General features: G+C 32.0%; 1 protein-coding gene across 2 annotated transcripts; it reads right to left on the bottom strand.

The window, feature by feature from the left end:
• Positions 1-6,874: 6,874 nt before the first annotated feature.
• Smp_105420.1 (saposin containing protein) lies at positions 6,875-18,173 on the bottom strand (the record flags this gene model as incomplete). Of its 2 annotated transcripts, XM_018795815.1 has the most annotated exons (10): positions 17,715-17,838; positions 17,639-17,667; positions 17,119-17,143; positions 15,399-15,532; positions 12,273-12,353; positions 12,085-12,142; positions 10,693-10,817; positions 9,599-9,676; positions 7,985-8,028; positions 6,875-7,000 (listed from the first exon to the last, which is right to left on the bottom strand). In XM_018795815.1, the coding sequence occupies exons 1-9, from the start codon at positions 17,752-17,754 to the stop codon at positions 8,008-8,010; spliced, it is 591 nt and encodes a 196-aa protein (XP_018650090.1). In that variant the 5' UTR covers positions 17,755-17,838. The 2 variants fall into 2 exon arrangements, with proteins under 2 accessions (XP_018650090.1, XP_018650091.1); XM_018795816.1 differs by lacking the exons at positions 6,875-7,000; positions 17,639-17,667; positions 17,715-17,838 and adding an exon at positions 18,086-18,173 and having other exon boundaries at positions 8,008-8,028.
• Positions 18,174-22,941: the final 4,768 nt, after the last annotated feature.

Here is a 22,941-nt window from a genome sequence, read left to right as displayed (position 1 = left end):
GGAACATCGGAACCTTGGTCACAATATACAATTACACTAAAAGATCTGATGTATTGTTGAAATGGATAATACACTGTGTCGTGAACAAGAACACAAGTGGGGACAATCGAATGTATTTAAACACAAATTACAAACTATCTTACTAAGATCTGATAACCATACAGCAAACAGTTAATTTACAAAACAACAATCGATTGTCTCAATCTTCACTGTTCCTTCTGTAAATATCAATCCATCTTCTCTAATTTCATTGTTTATGCATTTTCCTACCGATTGTGCTTCATTTCAGTTCCTTCCTTATCGATCTTCTACCAAAATACATTCTATGTCTGACCATCCATATACTACTTATGTGGACACAAGTAGCCCTCACCACAACTGTAGTAGAATAGAATTATATTTTCTGAATGTTTATGACTGTACGGAGATGAATAAATAATGGCAATAATTTTGAGTATTTTTGTCAGTGTTATATAAAATTCCAATATATTGGGTTATCTATATTATTGTGATATCAGTCATTATGGGCATAAAATGTTGCATTAGTTTCATAAAAGATATAGTAGTATACAGGACTACTTTGTTGATTTCAAGTGTTTGACTACTTTTACAGTAATGGATTTGTTATATTCCGTCGAGATTTGTGAACGGTAACTTTGAGAACTATTTATGAACCAATATGATATGTTTATTTCATATTGTATAATTGTTAAGTAACTAAACTATTCATATTCGTGTCCCTCTTATTATAAGCTTTATTTTGACCTATAGAGTATTATTATACGATTCACCATTCTTGAGTTATCCCTAGTCTATTAATTACTGTTCCCTCTATTCACAGTCACATTTGGCCAAATCTTGTACAAATGTTATTTTCTATTTTATGGTACGATGTGGTCTGTTTGTTTGGTATATAAACCTAGTATGTTTAAGAATAATGATTCATACTGCAGAGGCTGTTATTGGTGTTCTGAACTAGACAGAAAGAAGGACTGATAAGTACTCAAGACTGCCCATACGGCTTTTGTGCATCATTGCTCTGATCGATAATTCACTCGTCTCTGATTTGCGGGAATCATCACGTCATATATAACAGGGCACGTACGCACTCACTCGATATAACAGGATTCATATGAATTTCAAAACTTTATAACTTGTACAAACTCATTGTAGTTGCCAGGATTTCTGATAGGTTGAGGTTTGATATCAGCCAAAGAACAATTAAAAATATGTTTTTTCCTGGTAACTAAAAACCAGATCATTAAAGATAAGTTTGACCAGGAAACTGTGACTTCACACTAATTAAATAATTGTCATTATATCTTGTTATCAGATAGGGTTTAGAAAATTCAGTCATGTTGAGTACAGCGAAACTGAAGTTTGCCTTCAATGTTGAATGAATAAGACGTTATACATAACTGAAAAGTTATATAGCAAGACAGAAGAGGTACTTCCTTTAACTTACTCCATTAGATTTTAATCCGATATACGTGCGTTATACAAAGTATGTTATTGCAAATCTGCATTCCTACCTTTGAGTAAATGTTAGATCTTACGGTTTAGAGGGTCTATAGTTTAACATGAAGAAAATTGACCATACTACTCACTTATTCGACTATGAGGCTGTGAAATGGTTTACTTAATAACATTAAGTCATTGAATTTTCTAATGCATATTTAAAATAAATCATAAGACAATAAGACGCTTCCATAGAAGTATCGACGATTTTAAAAACCATTTATTCAAGAATTTATTTTCGAAAGCATCTTTTCCATATCATGGGTTTGAATCTTGAAACACGTTTTTTAAAATATTACTTTCCATAAATTAAGTCCTCGACATCTGCTTAATTCATGATATGTAAAATGTAAAAATGAAAACTGTATAAATTCAGTGTTTATCTGAACTAAAGGGTTAAGTGGACAGCGCAAAGTAGATGGTTTGAGTCTCAGAACTGATATCAACACTGAGATGTAGTTCAACCAGTTAGTGGATCTCAAGCAGGATAAAACGTGTCCTTTATTTCGCTGGCAGTCACCACCTTACGTCTTAAAAACATTTGATGCTTTTTTATCATATTATTTACCTACTCACGAGTAGTCAAAAATAAGTCATAAATTATTACGAAGGTTTGAAGGAAAAATTCCAATGAAATAAAATTATTAACAGAATGGGGGTTTGTGGAGATTGTAATGATTTTAATAGTTGAATTCATGAACTGATCTACACTAGACCACCATTGGAAACCTGGAATCACTGGATGGCCGTTTCGTCCTTATACGGGACTCCTCACTAGTGTTCACTAATGACTGGCTTTAGGATGGATATACTGGAGTTCATGTTAGAAGCCATGACTAATGGAGTCAAATCCGTGTCGAGTAGTGACAGTGATCCGCCTCAGACAATGGATAAATGGTGGTGCAAGATGATGGATTGATTGAAGTTAGACATTATTACTGTTGGATGCCTGCTCAGCGATCGCACGCGAGACGGGAGATCCTGGGCTGGAGTCCGCATTTAGGTTAGTGGAAATAAAATTAGTTTTAGTCGTATATACATGAAATGATAAGATAGTGATAATGAAAATGTGTACAGAGTTCACAAATTCCAGCTTATTGCTAGAATATCATGAATTAACGTTAACATGATATGTAATTTAGAGATAACAAAGGTGTTAGACGGTTGTGTCTGGTTGACGAGAAAACCTACTGGTTGATACTTGTTAGCAAGATATATCTGTAGTTTGGAAAAAATGACGAGTCCTATAAGAATTTAACTTGCTTTATACAATTTCATAGTTTTAGACACTGACATTAAGCTATTCGGGCCACGACTGACTTCCTTTAAGACTGAGATGTTTACAGTTGATTGATCATTGAGTAGCCAGTAATGTTATGTTGTCTAGTCTTTTAAGTGCTAATTGAAATATTAGTATTGCGGCCATAACTTTAAGTGGTTTAAATTCTCATACACTGTGTTCTGTACGAAGAATTTATATTAATAAATTTCTTACACACATCTGAACTGGGTGAGAAACGTCAATATTAATTAAAGGTAAAACGCACATAGTTTTCTGATCATGTATCATGTAAGTATAACTCTACTATCTAAAAACATATATATAAGATAAAAAATAATGTACATGCGACTACAAGATGGCGCAATAGTATAACTCATTTGATCCTATTGGTTTACTGAAAAAATTAGAGTGTTTACACCTATTAGCTTACAATAAAATCTTTCACCTAGTTCAATCCAGTATGTATCAGAATTGATTTTGTTGATATTAATCAAAAGATTTATTATCTCCTCTGAACAATGGTTAAAACCATTTTTCAGTTTCCTGGACATGGAAATAAATGTAAACGGTTAAGTCTGTTTGAAAATCAAATCACTTTATATATCGTATATCTGAAAAGTGTTTTCAAGTATTATTCATTGATGACACTAAACTCCTGACGTTAAATTTATTGTAGACATTGGTACAATCGGTTGATAAGTTTCGAAAATTACATTTAGTTTTTAACTATCTGTCAATAATAAGTCCTAAAAAGTATCTGTTTCAAATATTTTGGTGAAGTTCATTTTAACTCTGTGATTATTTGCGTCTGAAGCTAACATCGCTTATAAACCAGATAGAACTAGAAAATCTTTCTTTCGATAATGGAACTCTTGAAAGCCATAATACCATCATTCCAACAGTAATGTAAGCTCAGACTATGGAACTGCTCTAATTCGAAGATTTGAAATCTAAATGTCTACATTTCTGACTGTAATCTTTTTAAATTGTATCAATGATATAGAGAGACTTTGTCAATATAGAAAGCTGAATTTACCAACCAAAATCATAAAAAGGTTTAAATTAACTGATAAAATTATAAATGTCGGTTATATCGGCGGTTTTTCGGTAATAATGACATTTCGTTCAACGAAATTAATTACCAAAAGTGGTCGATGTTCTTAGTCAATTGACAGATAGTAATTTTTAAATCAATAAGCTTAAAATATACCAATAGTTAAATAAAAAACTTTGGCATAAGTTCCAAATGGGTTCTGGCAGTTTTAAGGTTACAACTACTTTGAACAACAATCGTGGTTGGATCTGATGAGATAACATAAAATCCCTCCATTTTGACTGATTTAAAAGTCTGGATAACTCTAGACTCGCTCATTTGAAATTATTCATATTTTACAAAATATTTTATAATTAGTTTCGTAAAAGCAAATTTAAGCGCATCTATTCATGTATCAGGTATAGACTATAGTAAAATACGTAAACAAATGACATCAAGTCAGTCAAGTGCATGAATGACTAAACTCTGAAACGTTTTAATCATTACGAACTGATAACGTTCAATACTTTTTTAACATAATTTCATCATTTTCTGTTACTCTAAATACCGGTCAGTATATACCAGTATTACGTGGGTAGTTTGTGAAGTATTTCACAACCTGAATTCGTATTTCCTGTTTTAAATAGACATACCATAAAACTCCTAGGCAGATCCTCTACTCCAATTGATCACTAGAAAAAGCGTTACATTTATTTTTAGTTTTATTTCTCAGGTGGAATATATGGATTAAAACGGGGAACAAATCATCGCCACAAAATGTTGCTTATTTGTTTACCATTGTAAAACTAACTGAGATAATTGACGTCTTGTGTCAACCACTTTTTGAAAAAATGATCAGTATTAAAATTCTGTAGGTTAGCCTTTAAAAATTACGTTTGAAATGTTAGACGAACGTTCATTTTGTTATTGATAATACATATTATAGACAGGTAGATAGAATAGCTTTGTGTTCACTTCTAGACTTAGCTTATCTTTTCCCTGCTACATTTGGAAACGGATCTTTGAAGAGGATTACTGATAAGCTTGAATTTTATTGCCGTCACACTGATGCAACTTTCGTTATTGTCAATTGGGATATTGAGGAACTTTCAAGGTAATATAACAGTAAATAATTAGCAATAAAATTTACGAGTGAGGAGAAAATTGACAACAAATTTTATTTCGTCAGTGTTTTGTTAGATCGAAAACATGGTTCTATCAGCAGATGTATGCACAGAAGAAGTTCATCGGTATGGTGACAAGCACATTTCTTTGACATTTTAGCCATTCACTGTAAAAGAAACCTGGTTGGGTACTTTACAAGTAAAGCTAAGGAAATAACTCAAACGATACCATAAAAAATGGGTGAGTATAAAGAGCAAACAAACGATATATGGAATTATGATAATAAGTAAAATTGTTTGTAAGGCCGTATTCAGTCAAGAAAGAGATAATAGTATTACAAATAACCTATGAATACAAATACTTAAGTTATTAGCCTGAATCCCTGTAGCTTCTGTTTATGAAAGAGACGGGATTGAACACTATAGAGAAAAGTAGTAGGTATACGACAAATTAATCCAAATGATCTGATTCTGTCTTCTGCATGACCGCTATTGGTTTTGTGTGACAGAAAGGAGCCGCATATTGTTTTCTTTATACCCTGTCTCACTAATAAAAGAAGGTATAAGTTAGATTTTTTTTATTAGATATATGTACACAGTGAACAATAAAATTGTATCATCCTCGGTATATGAGAAGCTTCCCTATTAAAAAAACAGCTGAACACAAACAAAGCTAGTGATATGCTATGGGATAGGCTGACTAAAGCAGTAGAAAGAAACCTCTATTAATCTAACCTCTATCATTTTCGAATTGACTTTTTGATAGTTCTTCAAGAAAAGATAACTCACTTGATTTTGCTACAAACATGTATATCTATGAATTCAGCCACTTCTGTGTAGAAAGCCATATCATGCATGCATCCAAACAGCTTAGCTAATGAGTTATTGAATACTTATCAAGTATTTGTATTTATAAGTAATTTGTATCACACTTATCTATTCCTTTACTGAACGAAACTTAGCAGATGATCTTACTTAATATTGTTATTATTCTGAATATCTTTTGTTTGTTTATTGTCCTTCACCCTTTCCCTAATATATTCTCTGTCTAGTAATTTCAACACTTCTTACTATGTAATTTTATAAATTTATACTGAATGTTATTTCTTTTTTTCTTAGTTTTTGAACTAATTCCTACTTTGAAAACTTGGTTCAAGACTTTGTTATTACCATTATTATTATCATAACAACAATTCACCTGTTGTCATGATAACAACTTTTTTTTACTTATTATATTTATTGATAAAATCTATTTCATTGTTACTATTGTCTCTGGAACTGCTATGATGATGGTGAAAAGTTATTTGAAGCAATCTTGTTCCCTAAGCAAAGATGGATAGTAGCTAGCAGTGGAATCCACGATGCGGGCTTTGTCCGATTCGAGAATCATCAGATGGATGTGCCTACATCTCAGAGTTGATGTTCACTCTGGAACTCGAACCCTGTGCCGTTCGCTCCGAACGCCATCACGTTATCCACCTAGCTACCAAGTCCTGATCGCCACCTGCTTGTGCAATGGGGTGAAGTTTCGATTCACCAGATGTTGTTTATTTGTATCTTCCGATTGTTATTTAGGACTGCAATTGATCAGTCTCTTGTTAGCATATGTGCATCCTGTGCGTACTGCCCTGATATTACCTGAAGTCACAAACTTTATAAGCAAAGGCAGTTAGTGGCAATATCGAGGCAATGCGCACAGAATGCACATATGCCAACAAGAGATCGATCAATTACAGACCTAAGTAACAATAGGAAGATATAAGTAAACAACACCAAGTGAATTTAATATGGTTCAGTATTTACAAGAATGAAAATTCAAATATGTATAACACAAATGTTAAAACGGTAGTGATGATATAACCCTCTTACTTACTGTTCACTTAACCAATAATTTCTACATTCTATTTAAAACACTTCATATATATAGATAGAGATATATATTTAAAAAAGAACTTTCGAAACTTTGTTTAAATTATGTATTAAATTGACAAACAAAGTAATTAATTTAAAGTAATAAAATTAAACTGAAATCTTCTTTTATATCTGAAAACAAAAAATAAAGAAAAATTAAAAAAACAATCACCGAGTGATTATCTTTAAAATGAATATATTTGGTTTGTTGACAAGAGAGAGGTTTGCATGGCTTATTTATTATTGAAATGACTGAGAATTAGTTAGATTAAGGATAGCTCTGGTACTAGGATTCAAATACCTAATAGGTGACGGTAGGTTTTTTTGTTTATTAATTTAGATCAGATAGCAACAGCTTAAGAATGATAACTTTCCTTGTAGTCATTGAGCCAAATAGATTGATATTTTAATAGTTAAGATCATGAGTCAATTGAAGCTAGACCACCATGAAAACCTGGAAGCACTGGATATTGTTGAGTGAATTGCTGAGATTTGTAATTATCATTACAGTTTTATTGAACTAAGATTAAACATAGTTTCTTGCAGAATTAAAAAGTAGTCATATATAATGTAAGACTAACAGATGAAGCCGCGTAAGTATATTCTAATTCTACCGACTTGAACCTATGAACAAGAAGTTGGAATTACTGAAAACGTAATTACCAAGATTATATGAAATATAGTATGACAACTCAAATATTTAAAATACACAGATTAATGTACATGTCTTCTAGCCACACTCTTAGCATGAAGGTTAATGATTACCCAAGATGAAGTGGTATAGTGAGGTTCAAACCTGTCATTTTGTGCCTGGCAATTAAACACCTTAACTACCAAGCCATCACTTTTCTGTGCACTCAGTTCCCGACTTCATGTAGTGGTCATTTTGGATATTCACAACTATTCATATAAGATATTTTATGTGACACCATTCAAACCTCAGTTAAACAAAATATAGAATTTAAACTTATTATTTATAGTCTGGCCTCATGAAATTTCATATTTCATGTAGTCAATAAACGTTTAGTTAAAATTTGATTGTATTTCTTTATTTTAATTTGCCATTTATCATAAAAATGTTACTAGGATGTACGGCATTAAAAATGTATTGCTTACATTTAAGTTGGTCGTATCTATTTTCACGAACACATGTGCATTGTCTGTAAATAACATGAGAATTTAAGGAAATAAAGCAATTGGTTAAGATCGATGTCAATGATCACAAATCGACTGACATATATGAGGTAAATAAGTGTTATGTAATAAGTTTGATATTCTAAAGTTGCGGAACATACTGCTTTGAAGTAATGAAATGAAAGCATGCTAAATGCAGAATAACTTGTAAAATTGAGTTTTTTTCATTTTGCACGAATTCGTTTCATTAAACTGTCGTAGTGAACGAGGACACAAGCGGGGCAATCAAATATGTTTGAATAAGAAATCACAGAGTTTTTGTTAAAGTGCGAATATAATATGACCAGTACTTCATTTACAAAATGTCGATCCACTGTCTCAGACTTTGTTGTTCCTTCGTTTCCATAGCAATCACTCTCTGTTCCCGTACTCTTCTATTCGATCTTTTCAACCATCTGCTGTTGGGCATTCCACTTTCGATTGATGTTACATAGTACTTATATCTGTCTACATGAGTAGCGCACAAAACACTGTCAGTACTGAATAATACAAAAATGTCATATTACCGCGAATGTTACTTGATTTAGTTATCGCTTATGAGTAATAAATGTCTATTGTAGTTACATTTCAATATGTTAAGTTGTGAGCATCTAAAGTGATCCTTTCATCACAACAGAAAATAAATGGTCGGAATTTCTGAAAATCATCGTTTCTTGCTCTCGTTTCGCTCCTTCACATTAACCTCTTTATCCTACTCTTCTTTCTCGAAAAAAACATTCATAAAAATGTCAAAATAACCAGAATGATTTTTATTATACTAACATTTAATCTATAGATATTGGAATTTACTACAAACAGTATTTATATAAACTGTCATTCTTTCGTTAAATAAAAAAGAAATATATAGTAGTAAAATATCATGTTACCCTGTTCAATAGTAGTATGGTGTGGGTTACTTATATCCGCATAATTAGTATATGGTGATGGTCAGACATAGAATATATTTTGGCAGAAGATCGATAAGGAAAGAACAGGAATGAAGCGCAATCGGTATGAAAATGCATGGATAATGACATCAGAGAAGATGTACTGATATTTGTAGAAGGGACAGTCAAGATTGAGACGATTGATTGTTATTTCGCAAATTGACTGTTTACTGTATGGTTATCAGATCTTAATAAGATGGTCTGTAATTTGTCATTCGATTGTTACCACCCGTGTTCTTGTTCACTACAGTAGCAATGATAGTGTTGTGGCTGATATGTATTAATTATCACAATACTATTGACCTATTACCATGTTTATATGTTGGCAGTAGGTATTTATTCAGGCCGAATATTACGAATATAACGAAATATATATGTATATACAATTAGAAAGAAAATCAATAATTATACCCCAGTGTTAGTTATATTTCATCCATAAAAACTATCCATCTTCATATATAAAGACGCTAATTACTCATAGTGATTGAAATTCCAGTAAGAGTGTGTAAAGTAGTTTTTCATTCCTTTTAAGCATAACTTTATTGGTATTTTTGTAAAGTAAAAATGTTCAATGTTTTCATACACAGTCATATTTTTAACAATAACTTACCATACAAGCCGAATCTGGATCCATGGTGGAGATTGTATCAATGTATTTGTCAATGAACATTCCTCCTAGAAATGAACACTGAAATCCGGAAAAAAATAGTTTTTTTTAGAAATAATACAGATCGCGAATATTTTATTATGCTATTTTGTTATTGATGAAGCTTTCGCTTCAAACAATAAGTAAGTATAGACAAGCCTAAATTACTTAAATAACAACAACACTATAAAAATTAAATATTAGCGTTTAATTATATACTTTCTTAGTATAATTACCTGTTTCACTTATACTTTTATTACTAAATAATATACTACTTATGTGGATATGAGTAACCCACATCACAACACTTGGACTTCAAACAATAATGGGAGAGACATAAGTATATATTTCGAAAATAAATGACAATTTCTGAGCCGGCATCCAACAGTGTTAATTTCTGACCTCAACTAATCCACGAGATTAAGCGTAAGCGCGCGAGACGAAAGGTCCTCGGTTCAAATTCTGAGAACAGGATCGTGGATACGTAATTCTAAGGAGTCCCATAATAGAACGAAACGGTCGTCCAGTGATTCCAGGTATTCGATGGTGGTCTAACATCAACCATTTCATGATCTCAATCAAAAATCTAATGATCTCCACAACCTCATATTGATAAAAGACAATTATTCTAATCTAACGGTACAACATTAAATTGCATAGTATCCGAGTGTTAGGTGTTCCATCAATAGACAAGCAAATATTCAGCAATTTTTATTTAATTAAATGAACCAAAATAAGGAAGAGTGTATACTAACGAACTAAATAAATTGTGTAATTGATTCAACGAGTAGACTTTAAATAAAACTTAATAAGTTGACAAAGCACAACTGCTTAAAATAGAAGAATTACAAATATGAAATAGATTTCGAAGTCATGGTATTGAAAGTGTACTGAATAAGTACTAGATTTATTCTGTCATCAACTTGATAATTGTTTTACATCACAATCAAACTTATATTTTGTATAAAAATATTTTTGGAAATAAATCTAACATTCAATAATAAGTATTATATATATATATATATAGACTGAATTCAAACAAATGAAAACGAACTCACCTGAACTTCAAAAGATCCAGTTAGTGAACAAATTTTATCAACAGCTTGATGTACAATTGCTTTTGCTTCTTCAGATTTACTGAACGTTTTCAAATATGCTACAGCCATTTCACATGTTGAACACACTGAAATATATATATATATATATTTATATATATAGTGATAATTGCTTACAGACTCGAACATTATGTATTCGATGAAATATTTTGTAAAAGAACTAATAGCAGAGTTTAGATTGAGATATGAAGGAAGTGTATCAAACTATCAACAATCAGGTAATTTTTTATAACGTCATATTGTTGTAAATTCAGTTTCTATGGGAAAAAATATTGTTAGATGATCAATTTATACGAATTTGTGAACGTTGCGTGCAAAAACGATACTTCCTACCTCAAATCCTTTCTTGGCCCTGATTCCCTTATATAGTTTGTCTCATTTATTACTTTTCATTTTCTCGTTTTTTATTTTTACTACTATTATTGATTTTTAAAGTAGTGTTTTGTAATGTTAAACTGTAAATAGTTATTAGAAAGGGGTTTTGTGGAGATTTTAGCAATTTTATATAGTTGAGATCATTAGTGAATTGAAGCTAGACCACCATGGAAAACCTGGAAGCACTGGACGGCCGTTTCCTCCTATTGTGGGACTCCTCAGGAGCGCGCATCCACGATCCCGCCTCGCGAGATTCGAACCCAGGAACTACCAGTCCCGCGCCAGAGCACTTCACCGATAGACCTCCGAGCCGGCATCTAACAGTGTTAATGTCTAACTTCAACTGATCCACGAAATTGAGCAACCATTCACCAATGTCTTCAGTGAGTTGATATCTCCCAACAAACCTGTTTGAACTCCAGTGGTTACTGCTTCCCACTAGAACTCCAGGAAATACCTCATGGAGCCAGTCCGTCATTATTACCTTTGAACAAGGTTTCTTGATTATTGTTCTGTTTGTATTATTATAGCCTTTATATTTGTCGTTTTCCTTCATATCTGTCCCGTAAATTATTTTCATCTTTATATTCTTTTCTTACCCCTTGATTATTGCGTAATTTCATATGATAATAAGAGTCTCAAATCAATTTATGATTTAATCATTTCCATCTTTCTATAGATATATATTTTCCATATATAACTATAAATACAAATGTACAGCTTAATTAAATGATTTCGTCGAAGAGTATTCTCTTTATTTTTATACAAATTTCTAATCACAAGTGAATTATGACACTGTAGTTACCTACCACAAATTCTTTATTCTTTTAAATCTAAAAATATTAGATGACCAGGTGCCCATGTTTCTATCTTGTCTCCGTATCCAACGTTACGTTATGAATTAAATATAAAGACAAATAAAACATTCCAATTACGTATGTCTTTCTGCCATCAACTTACAAAAGCTAGAATTACCATATTGAGGTCTTTCTAATGTAGACTGACACCAATTCAACATCTAAAAAAAGGGGAAATTAATTACATTTGCATTTTTAACTAAGTAAAACACACACGCAAATAACAAGAACAAGCATTTGGTTGCTTCGAATAAATAATGAATCAATTTTAAAATATTTTACACAACTTACTGTTTTCAAACGGTATGATTCGATGAATTCAATGAAATATTGTACAAGTATTCTTGCTTCAGTCGCCATTGAAGTTTTGCACTTGATGAAAAAAACGATTAAATACCATTAGAAAACGTAGATAAAATGTTTAATATTAAGTTAAATGATTTTTAATATAATATATTATGTATACATTAGTTATTACTACCAATTATTCTTGAAGTGCACTTGTTGCCAAAACACTGTCAATCAATATCAAAGTCAGAATCTTCAATACGAATGTCAAGATAGTTCTACTGTACGGAGCTGAAATGTGGAGAACTACCACAACCATCATCAAAAGGTATAAATGTTTACAAATAACTAAATACGAAAAATACTCAATGTCCGTTGACTGGATACTATCCGTAACTGCCTACTATGGCAGAGGACAAACCGACTTCCATCTAAAGGGGAAATTAGGAAAGGACGCTGGGAGTAGATAGCAAATAAATTACGGAAATCCCCAAACTACATACGAAGCAAGTGCTAACTTGAAGTCCTGAAAGAGAGCGGAGAAGAGGAAGGCAAAAGAACACACTGCATCGAGAACAAGAAGCAGACATGAAAAGGATAAATAGCAACTGAAAAGAACTGGAAAATATTCTCCAGGACGGAGTCCGATGGAGAATGCTGGTGGGTGGCCTACGCTCCTTTATGAGGGGTGTAATTAGGTAATCATTTATTCTCTACAACATGAACATTTATAAGAAAATACTACTAAAACACGTTACTCATTACATCTGTACATAAAGATGTAATGAATATTGTATGGAACTTCTTTCAAAAATTCATTGTGTAAATAAACTTATTCACCATATTGTTTAATGTATAAACTATAAAAGGTGTATCTTTATTCACATACAAATGAAAACAACACTGATGCTAAATGAACTGTTTAGTTTGAATAGTCTAAATAACAGATAGGGTACAATAATATGACCCTTTTTAAATTTTTTCATTTCTCTCTAGCTGTTTATAAACGTATTGTATGACATAATAATAGATAGTTGACATTATTACTTCATTTCCATTCATGTTATACATTCCCATCTTCAGATGAAAGTACGTGTAGTTTATCCATATATTTTTAGGCACTTATAACACTGATAACCGTTGTCATTCTAGTTTGCTTTTGTCAACAATATCTATTATATTTGTATGTAAAAAGCTGAAGAAACCATGAAATCAAATAAAAACGCATCATTCTGATTCAGCTGTTATTCTGACTATAGTTAAATTCAGTAAGTGGATAGAAATAAGTAAGAAACTAGAAGTAAATAAAACGTAAATGTTGGGTAATACTTTTTACATCTTCAAACAAACATAACAGAGTTTGAAACAAGTAGATGTTTGGACTTTAATTGTGAAATTTATGCATTCGGCCTAAAGTGACATTTGACGTATTTCAAAGATATCATGAACTTATCAAAAATAAACCACAACCGAAAACTTACAAACACTTCATGGCTTTTCCGTCTTAGTATGGGATTCCTCAGAATAGTTAAACCACGACTCCAAGTGCAGGAGTCGAACTTAGAACCTTTGATCTCGCGCTCGCATAGTTAACCTCCAGTTCGTTGAGTTGGCATCCAATGTTAATCGGTTCCATTCCCGATTATGGGGTCGTGGTAGACATTATCACTGTTGAATGCTGGCTCCATGGTTTAGAGACTAACTATTCGCGTGCGACATCGTAGATCCTGGATTCGACTCCTGCATGTGAGGTTGAAGATGGCCTCTCCTGTGTAGTCCCATGCTAGGACAGAGAGGTCATTTAGTACTTCCACGTTTTTGATTATGGTTTATCTTAGATCGGTTATATCCAGACGTGAATGAATCAGTTTCAGTTTGGAAAGGACAGGAGGCTTGATGGCCTGTGTTAGTCCGGTTTTCTCACGGTTTTTTTACGTCACGGTTTTACTCTTGTGATTTGTTGCATGGTAAGAACCGTCGACCAAGAATCGAATAAATGAATGTTAACCTTTAGGAATTACTTATGAACTAATATTATACGAAGATTCTTATCATATGACTATTAAGTAACTATGTTGTATTCATACTCATGTTCCTATCATTATAAGCTATATTTGAACTGTTGACTATTATCATACGATTTACTATTCTTGAGATATTTCTTATTTATTAGTCACAGTTTCTCACAATCACAGCCACTTTTGGGCTTGATCTTGTGTAATTGTTATTTACTATTTTATGATGTGGTGTGGTGTGTTTTGTTTTTACATAAATTGTGTATGTCTAAAATGTATTAGTATCGTGGAGTCTGCGATTGGCGTTCTGTACTTAAGAGGCAGGGCTAGGCAGAAAAAAGACCAATTGGAACTCTAGGCTGCCCGTACTGGTGTATGCATCATTAGTTAGGTCTTATAAGCCAGCCTATCTGAATTGTCAACCATATTTTGCGATAATCTTATAAGCTAAGGACATAACAAGATCAGTTCGTAATTGCAAGGATATAAACACATGAATTATAAATAAACCAGTATTCAACCTGGAAAGCTGTAAAGAAGCCTGAAATAAAAAGTTGTATATTCACTTAGTATTGTTTGTTTAAATCTTTTCATTCATGCTTAGGATTGCAAATAATCAGTATCTTTTTGGGATATGTGGATAATGTGAGTATTGCCCTGATATAGCCTTAATTCACAAGCATTATAAACAAAGATGGATAGAGGCTAGTGGTGGAATCGAGGACGCGCGTTTCGTCCCATTTGGGACTCATCAGCTGAACCTACCTGCATCTCAGAGTTTGAACTCGAACCCAGTAAGGTTCGTTTCATACGCCATGGAGTTATCAACTTAGCCACTGAGTCCTCTTATCCACCTGCTTGTGCAACGGGCTGAAGTTTAAATTCACTTGTTGTTGTTTACCTGTATCTTCCCATTGTTATTTGGGACTGTGATTGATCAGTCTCTCGTTAGATTCCACTGCCAGCCACTATCCACCTTTGCTTTATAACTAATACTTTATTATAAACTGTTGTCTTAAATAATTCTGTAAACCTTATTGTTGTCATTAATTTTTCAACTGGTTGAAAGTTTACCAATGTTTCATCAATCAACAACATAAATTCATTGACATACCTGAAGTCTTTTGTTTAAATCCTTCACATTGTCACATGTTATTGACACCAGATATTCAACCATATTTCCGATGAATTGTTCTTCTTTCATAATTTGTAAGCTTTTTTCTTGTGCCAATTCCAAAAGGTTACATGCTATAAAGTTGAAAACATATGTAAAACAGTTTTCATTTCATTCTATTTTTGTGTATAAAAGTTAAGTAAGCAGATAACTAATGTAACCAGTGGTTGACCACTTCAACGTTTCTAAGCAAAATAATGGAAAATAAAATTCCGTATTTGACTTCTATAGATCCAGTTATTGGAAAATAGCTCATGTTCACTACTAGTGACAACCGTATATTATCACATTCTAAAGTTTAATAATATATGTCTTAACTCAGTAGTCAGTAGCTTCAAAAAGTTAAATAATGATGCTCAAATCCTGAAATGTTACTTATTCTTAGTTCAATCGAAAATCAACTCGTTTATTGTAAGCTGAAGTGAACTTTTTCTTGTCAGTTTTGATGCTCAATAATAAAGTGAATAGTTTTCTGGTAAAAGAAAATCGAATATTACAACCCTATATTGATTATTCCATAGTTAGTAATTGTCATTGGACACATGTTTCTTCCTTTTAAAGGTTTCAGTTCTATAGAACCTAAATAACGAAAATGATGTCTATGATCACTGATAAATTTCATAGATATTGAACAGATCAGTGACTTTGGTCATCTAGAACGGAAGTACACTTAACTAACTGAAACGATAAATACTGAGTCTGAATCACAGCTTAAATAAGAAAACTCGGAAGTAAATATATTTCAAATACAGAAAAACATAACCTCTACCTTGGATTTCATATCATATTCCTAATTGCAATATCTTGAAAACTTTAGTAATATTTATAGGCTACATGAAAGTATTGTTTGACGTCAAATAAAAATATGGTTTAACAGATATCAGTAGTTTACCTAACTCTATTAGATTAGAATAGTTTGTCATAGATTAACACTGAACTTCATATTCTCGGTGACAATAAATGCTGTTATTTAGTATTTTCACTTCAAATTTATTTCTGTACTTCTACTATGACTGTTTCAATGGTATAAATGAGGTGTTTTTTAATGATAAACTTTTATGAGCATCAAACATAGTGTGATGAAATGCATTATCTTCGTCATTGTAGAAACTGTTCTCATCGAAAAATTGAAATGTCTAACTGTCTCCCATTACATAACATAATTTCATATAAGAACCTCTATAACAAATCTTCATTCCTATTGAAGAAGATCACTATATCAGAAGTGGTTTTGTGGATATTATAGTAATTTTTAATAGTTGAGATCATGAATCAATTGAAGCTAGACCACCATGGAAAACGTGGAAGCACTGGACTTGGATTGGTTGAAGTTAGACAATAACACTGTTGGATGCCGGTCAGCTCAGTGGTCTAGAGGTTAAGGGTTCGCGCGCGAAACTAATAGGTCCTGGGTTCAAATCCCACAAGGTGGGATTGTGAGTGCGTACCACTGAGGAGTCCCACAACAGGACAAAACGGCCGTTGAGTGCTTTCAGGTTTTCAATGCTGGTCTAGCTTCAATCGATTCATGATCTCAACTATTAAAGAATATTACTATAGTTTAATATGGTATACAAATTTACATTTAATTTACAAATAATCAGAATGTTGTATAAAAAACGATAAAAATAGTAATTCAACATTCAATTGATAAACTTACCTACATCTTTATAACCAAATTCCAACTAAATTGAATATATAAATGAAAATAATAATAAGTTATTGATTTTGTTATTTTTTAAAAAAGTACCTTACGGAATCACTTCATAGTTTTCAAGAAAAAATTCAGATTATAATATCCTAGAAATTACCTTGAAATACTGGAGCCTTGTAAAATTCCATTGAATGGAGTTAAAAATAGTTCAATAACTATAGTATCTCGTATATACAGTTACAGAAGATTATAATATAAAGAATATTTTTTATCGTTTATTCGATTCACTAATGACTCTAATGATATTATTTATTTTGGCGGCCTATGCTCCTCCACGAGGGGTAACAGGCGTAAGTAAGTAAGTAAGGTATTATTTATTGTACTACATATAATCACTGAAAGGCATAACAAACTCATCGATTAATTGAAGTCTATCATTATCACTATTGTTGTCGATATGATTATGTAACTTATTATAAATATTATTAGTTTCATAACTTTAACTATAAACACTAAACACCATTACCTCAGGTTGATTAATTGAAGTAACAAAACCTAGAATAGATTATTCATTAATTATCAGTAGTATATACTTGATTTACCTGTTATACAAAAAATGGTTAATATGAAAAAACCAAACATTCTTATTTGTATATTTAAAGTAATATTATCATCATTGAATCACTTTAAATATTATTCTTATTTAATTTTTTTTTTGTGTTCAAGTTTTAATGATCAAGTAGTTTAGATATTCAGTTTAATATTTAATCTAACTGGAACAAGGTTCATATAAAGGGTTCTTTACCTTCAATGATAAAAGACTTCATATATCATAATAATACTAAATATGCCTATGATTATAATGAATTGTTTATTATATCATAAATCATACATGTATGATAACTTTATAAATTTTAATAATGTTTACTTCTTTTGATAGTGAGCAATTTTATTTTTTCTAAGTGTTACTAACCTTTGAGATTGCAGGTTCGATATTAAAAATAAATTTTAAAAAAATATCATGTGAAATGATGGTAATTAGTGTTTAGTTTATTTTTGTAAAAGATTAGTGAATAATGAATAAATATCTTTGAATGTATTATTAAACAATGTGAAATATGTTAGCGATTAAATTGTAAAGTTAAAAGGAAAAAAAAGTTGTTTAAAGATCCTTGAAATATTAAAATACTAATATTTGAACGATCGTTAAAATCATCCAGGATTCATACGATGGATGGCAGTGCAAAGTTGTGGATGGAGGTCAACTGACAGATGCATTTAAAGTAAAGACTAGTGTCAGACAAGACAGCTTACTCTCCCCCCTTCCTCTTTCTTCTGGTGAATAACTGGATTAGGAAGACGTCGGCATCTGCGGGGGAAGCACGGAATACAATGGACATTTCAGAATCAATTAGATGATTTCGGACTTTGCAGATGACCTAGCTCTCTTATTCCATATAAACGGATGAATTCAGATGAAGACAATCAGTGTAGCAGCAACCTCTGTAGGCCTCAACATATACAGAGGAAGAAGCAAGATCCTCAACAAAACACGGAGAACACCAACTTAATCACACTTGATGGCAAAGCTCTGAAGAATTGGGGACTTTCACGTGCCTGGGAAATATCATCTATGAACAAGAAGAATCTGATGCAGATGTGAAGGCATGGATAGGCAAAGCAAGGGCCTCATTCCTATAAGTGAAGAACATATGGAACTCAAAACAACTGTCAACCAATATTAAAGTCAGAATCTTCAATACGAATGTCAACACAGCCAGTTCCACTGTATGTAGCTGAGACTTGGAGAACTAACTTAACTATCATCAAAAAGTACAGGTATTTATAAACAGTTGTCTACGCAAGATACTCAGTATCCGGATACCATCAGTATCAGCCTACTGTGGGAGTGAACAAACCAGCCGAAGCGGAAATTAGGAAAATTTGTTGGAAGTGGATAGGACACACATCGTGGAAATCATCAAACTGCATCACGAGGCAATCGCTAATTCTCAATCGTAAAGGGAAACGGAGAAGAGGAAGGTTGAAGAAAATAGTGCGTCGAGAATTGGAAGGATGAATAACAACTGAAAATAACTGGGAAGGAATGGACAGGACAGAGTTGAGTGGAGAGTGCTGATGGTTGGCCTATGCTCCTCAATGAGGGGTAGCAGAAGTAAGTAATATTTGAACGAAGAATATCCTTTTTGATGATTTCTCTCCAGGTTCTATAATTATATATCCAAATTAATAATTCCAAAAGTGGCCAGGTTAAGGGCAAAGTGCATCACTGCTATCAATTGAAAGTTTGTTGGATATCAAACTATGAATGTAAATTACATGTTATCAGTTTTCTTTTAATAGGTCTATCTTAGACTATGTAGATGAATATTCTAAAAGCAGGTATTTTTTTTAGTCCAATATGAACTGAATTGGAAGCCACATGTTAAAAGCTTTCTAGTTTGCAATGAATACATCTTTAAATTCGTTGATGTACGTGACCGAAAGGTTTATATAAAAGTCACATACATAACATCATTTCATTCCTTGTAAATCTAGTCTGAACAGTTGACGAGAACATTGTTTCTGCACCTCAATGACTAAAATTTTAAAATCCCTTTTCCATTATATAGCCAGTGCACGTATAGCATTAAGCTTTGAAGCGTAAGCTTCAATTCCGAACAGGGAAATCGATGCGAAGTAATGCTGTCTATATAAAAACCTATTGATATACTCAGTAAATTAAATTAACAGCATAAGTAAATTTAATTAGTTTGTAGAAGGAAGTTGTGTTAGACTAACTGTGAGAACTATTTAGACTTCTTAAAAATATCAAGCTTCCAAACCCAGTATTTAATGAGAACATCATCAAAAAAGTGTTAGTTGAAACAAAACGATGGAATAGTTTAATCATTATTTAACAACACTTTATTTAGGCTCGAGCTATTAAAAGACTACATATGAGATTAACATCAGACCAAACAAGCACAGCTTTATTCTTGACTATCACTTTAAAAGGTTTATTTAAAGGTGTGACCATAGAACCTGTGAAAAGCTGATGAAAGAAAATTCTTTTGTCTATATATGCGTCTTTGCTTTAATGGACTTTTCTAAACAAATACAGTGATGTACAGTTTCGACTAACTTAAAGCGATCAGGTAAAATAGTGTTCAGTGGGTGATTCCATACATCATTAATGATGAATGTTTGATACATAGAGCAGTCCGCCAGCTGTACATAATTTCATGTAAATAGTGTAAATATATTACTTCAGTTTAACCGTAACTGAAACTCATTTATTTGCAGCTAAGCAATAATCATTCTGATTATTATGATTTCTTATGTCTTAGCTTCTCCAGAAATCCGTCAAAGGCCTTCTCCATACGAGCATAAATGCATGGATAAATGAATCGTCTAATTTAAAAATGGTCTAAAAGAGATAAATTGTTAAACAAACAACCGAGTTGACCTTAGATAAATAACTCCTTCGATGATTCAAGCATATCATTTTGTACACTGAATGGTAAATCAGATGCACCTTAGTAAATCATCCATCATTAGTGTAAAGTGTGGATTCGAAAGCATATATATCTTTGAGAAGTTGATTTTTTATCGTGGAAATACTAGATAACACTTAGTTTCAGCGAAGGAGACTAAGAAAATTTGGTTACTTGAAATGTGAGAGTACGAACCAACTTTGACGGTAATGACATTGTACATAATCATCTTTGCCGGACAGCTATATTATTTCACTGAGTAGTGCAGTATGTTAAAACAAAACAAAAATGATTGAAGAAGGTTTAGAGATCTTTTATAAATTTTCTGACAACTTGTTATATCGATAGAGTGAGTGCCCTGTTTAATATATACGACGTGATGATCCCCGCCAATCGGAGAGGAGTGAATTATCGATCAGAACAATGATACATAAAAGCCGTATGAGCAGTCTTGAGTACTTATCAGTCCTGCTTTCTGTCTAGTCCAGCCCAGCTCATCCCCGTCGCCACTGATAAGTCTTGTTGATTGAACGCTCTATTCGGATCCTAAGCTAGTCTTGTAACCCCCAAGCTAAACATACACACGAGAGAAAAGGTGCAAAATATGCGAGAAGCACTGTACTCCAAAGGTTTATTTATGTACAGAAAATATAGGGTTTTTACAGTACTTTAGAAATCCTTGGGTTTGCCTGAAAATCCTGGAATTCTACTAAACATAGAAGCAGTGTAGTAATCAGCTAATCAGAAACTCTACATGTGACTTTTCACTTTTATGATGATTCTAGAAAAACTTCTACTCAAACGCTGATTGGATAAAATTCTTTTTAATGTTTCCTGAGCGTGTTATGTCTACCGCAAGAAATTTTCAGGATCGCCTCAACACAATTATTTAGCAAAAGGCTTAGTATTGGACATAGGTACTTTACATAATAGACATTAATTATTACTTTTCTTAGTATTAAAAAAATATCTATCAAATACTATCTTATTTATGGTTTCTTTCCCTTTGTATTAATAATTTAGAAATATTACAATTTCTCTTTGCTTTTTTTGTATTGTCTCCACTATTATCTTCAGTAATTTACTTCATACATTATCAGTCCTCTTTAGGGTGGCATTCAGCCTTTCAATGGATTATAGTTGAAATGTAAATTTAACAATCTCTTACTTTATAACATTTTAGCAGTAATTATTGAACGATAAAACTTTTGAATGTTAATTAGGAAAATGATAAGCTAATTTTTAGTTTTCAGTGTAATTTCTATAAACATTACAGTGTAACTGCTTATTTCATCTTGATACTTTATGTAGTAAACGACAGAACACAAATTTATTTTAAAAATTTTATTTATTTTTATTATCACGATGATAATTGAGTCTATAAGATACATTCTCTAATTGAGTAATTAAGTAACAACTGATTCTGTCGTCCATGATAATAAACGCTTTGTCTACATTTCGTTAAGAACATCAACATTAGAGTGAATGCTGAACAGTATTCCGGTTACATGACAAGATAAAATGTACAAGGAGTATTATAGAGACTGTTAAACTTTTATAATTTCCATTACAGACTGACTTCGGTAACCATATCTAACATAAGATAATTACTCACCAAAGACAACTGAAGGAGGTAGTGCGATATCAAAAATTAAATGATGTTTGAAATGTTTATCATCATTTCCAAATTCGATAATCTAACAGTTAGGAGTTTTCTGAGAGACCTAAAGGTACTGGGTTTGATCCATGGTAAGATAGCCTACGAAACAGACTCCTAGGGGTTCCTACTATGCATAGGTTGACTAACTAATATCAGTTTTTGATATATCATTAAACTAACAAACCCAACTTTGTTTCCACAGTAATCACTTTGTTTTCGTTTTCTTCTCTTCTATCTTCTTAACTGTCTGTCTCCAGGCATTTTACTTTGAATTAATGATACATACTACTTATATCTGTCAACATCATCAACACACAACACAGTAGATGGTGAGCAATAATAATTGAAGACTGCTGTGATAAAATAAATTTCAACATTATTCTTTTATTTTAAATCTTAATTTTGTTTACATGAGTTAAAAGAAGCATAAAGATACAAGGATCCAAGGATAAAAGAATGAATAATTTCAATCAAAATCTGTTTCTTCTTTATAATTTTTAGAATTATATGATTAAATCTGAAGGAAATCTTTCCGATCAACCTAGTTTTTAAATGTTTAAAGAGATATCAATGGAATTTGTCAACTTACATAAATATCTACTTTTAGGTACAACAATTGGATGACTATTTTTCAACTTATATAGTTGATATTAAGTTGTAATATTTCTTAGT

This window comes from Schistosoma mansoni, chromosome 2 (genome assembly GCF_000237925.1).
Source record: "Schistosoma mansoni strain Puerto Rico chromosome 2, complete genome".
Taxonomy (NCBI): Eukaryota; Metazoa; Platyhelminthes; class Trematoda; order Strigeidida; family Schistosomatidae; genus Schistosoma; species Schistosoma mansoni.
This window is presented reverse-complemented; position numbering and strand designations above follow the sequence as displayed.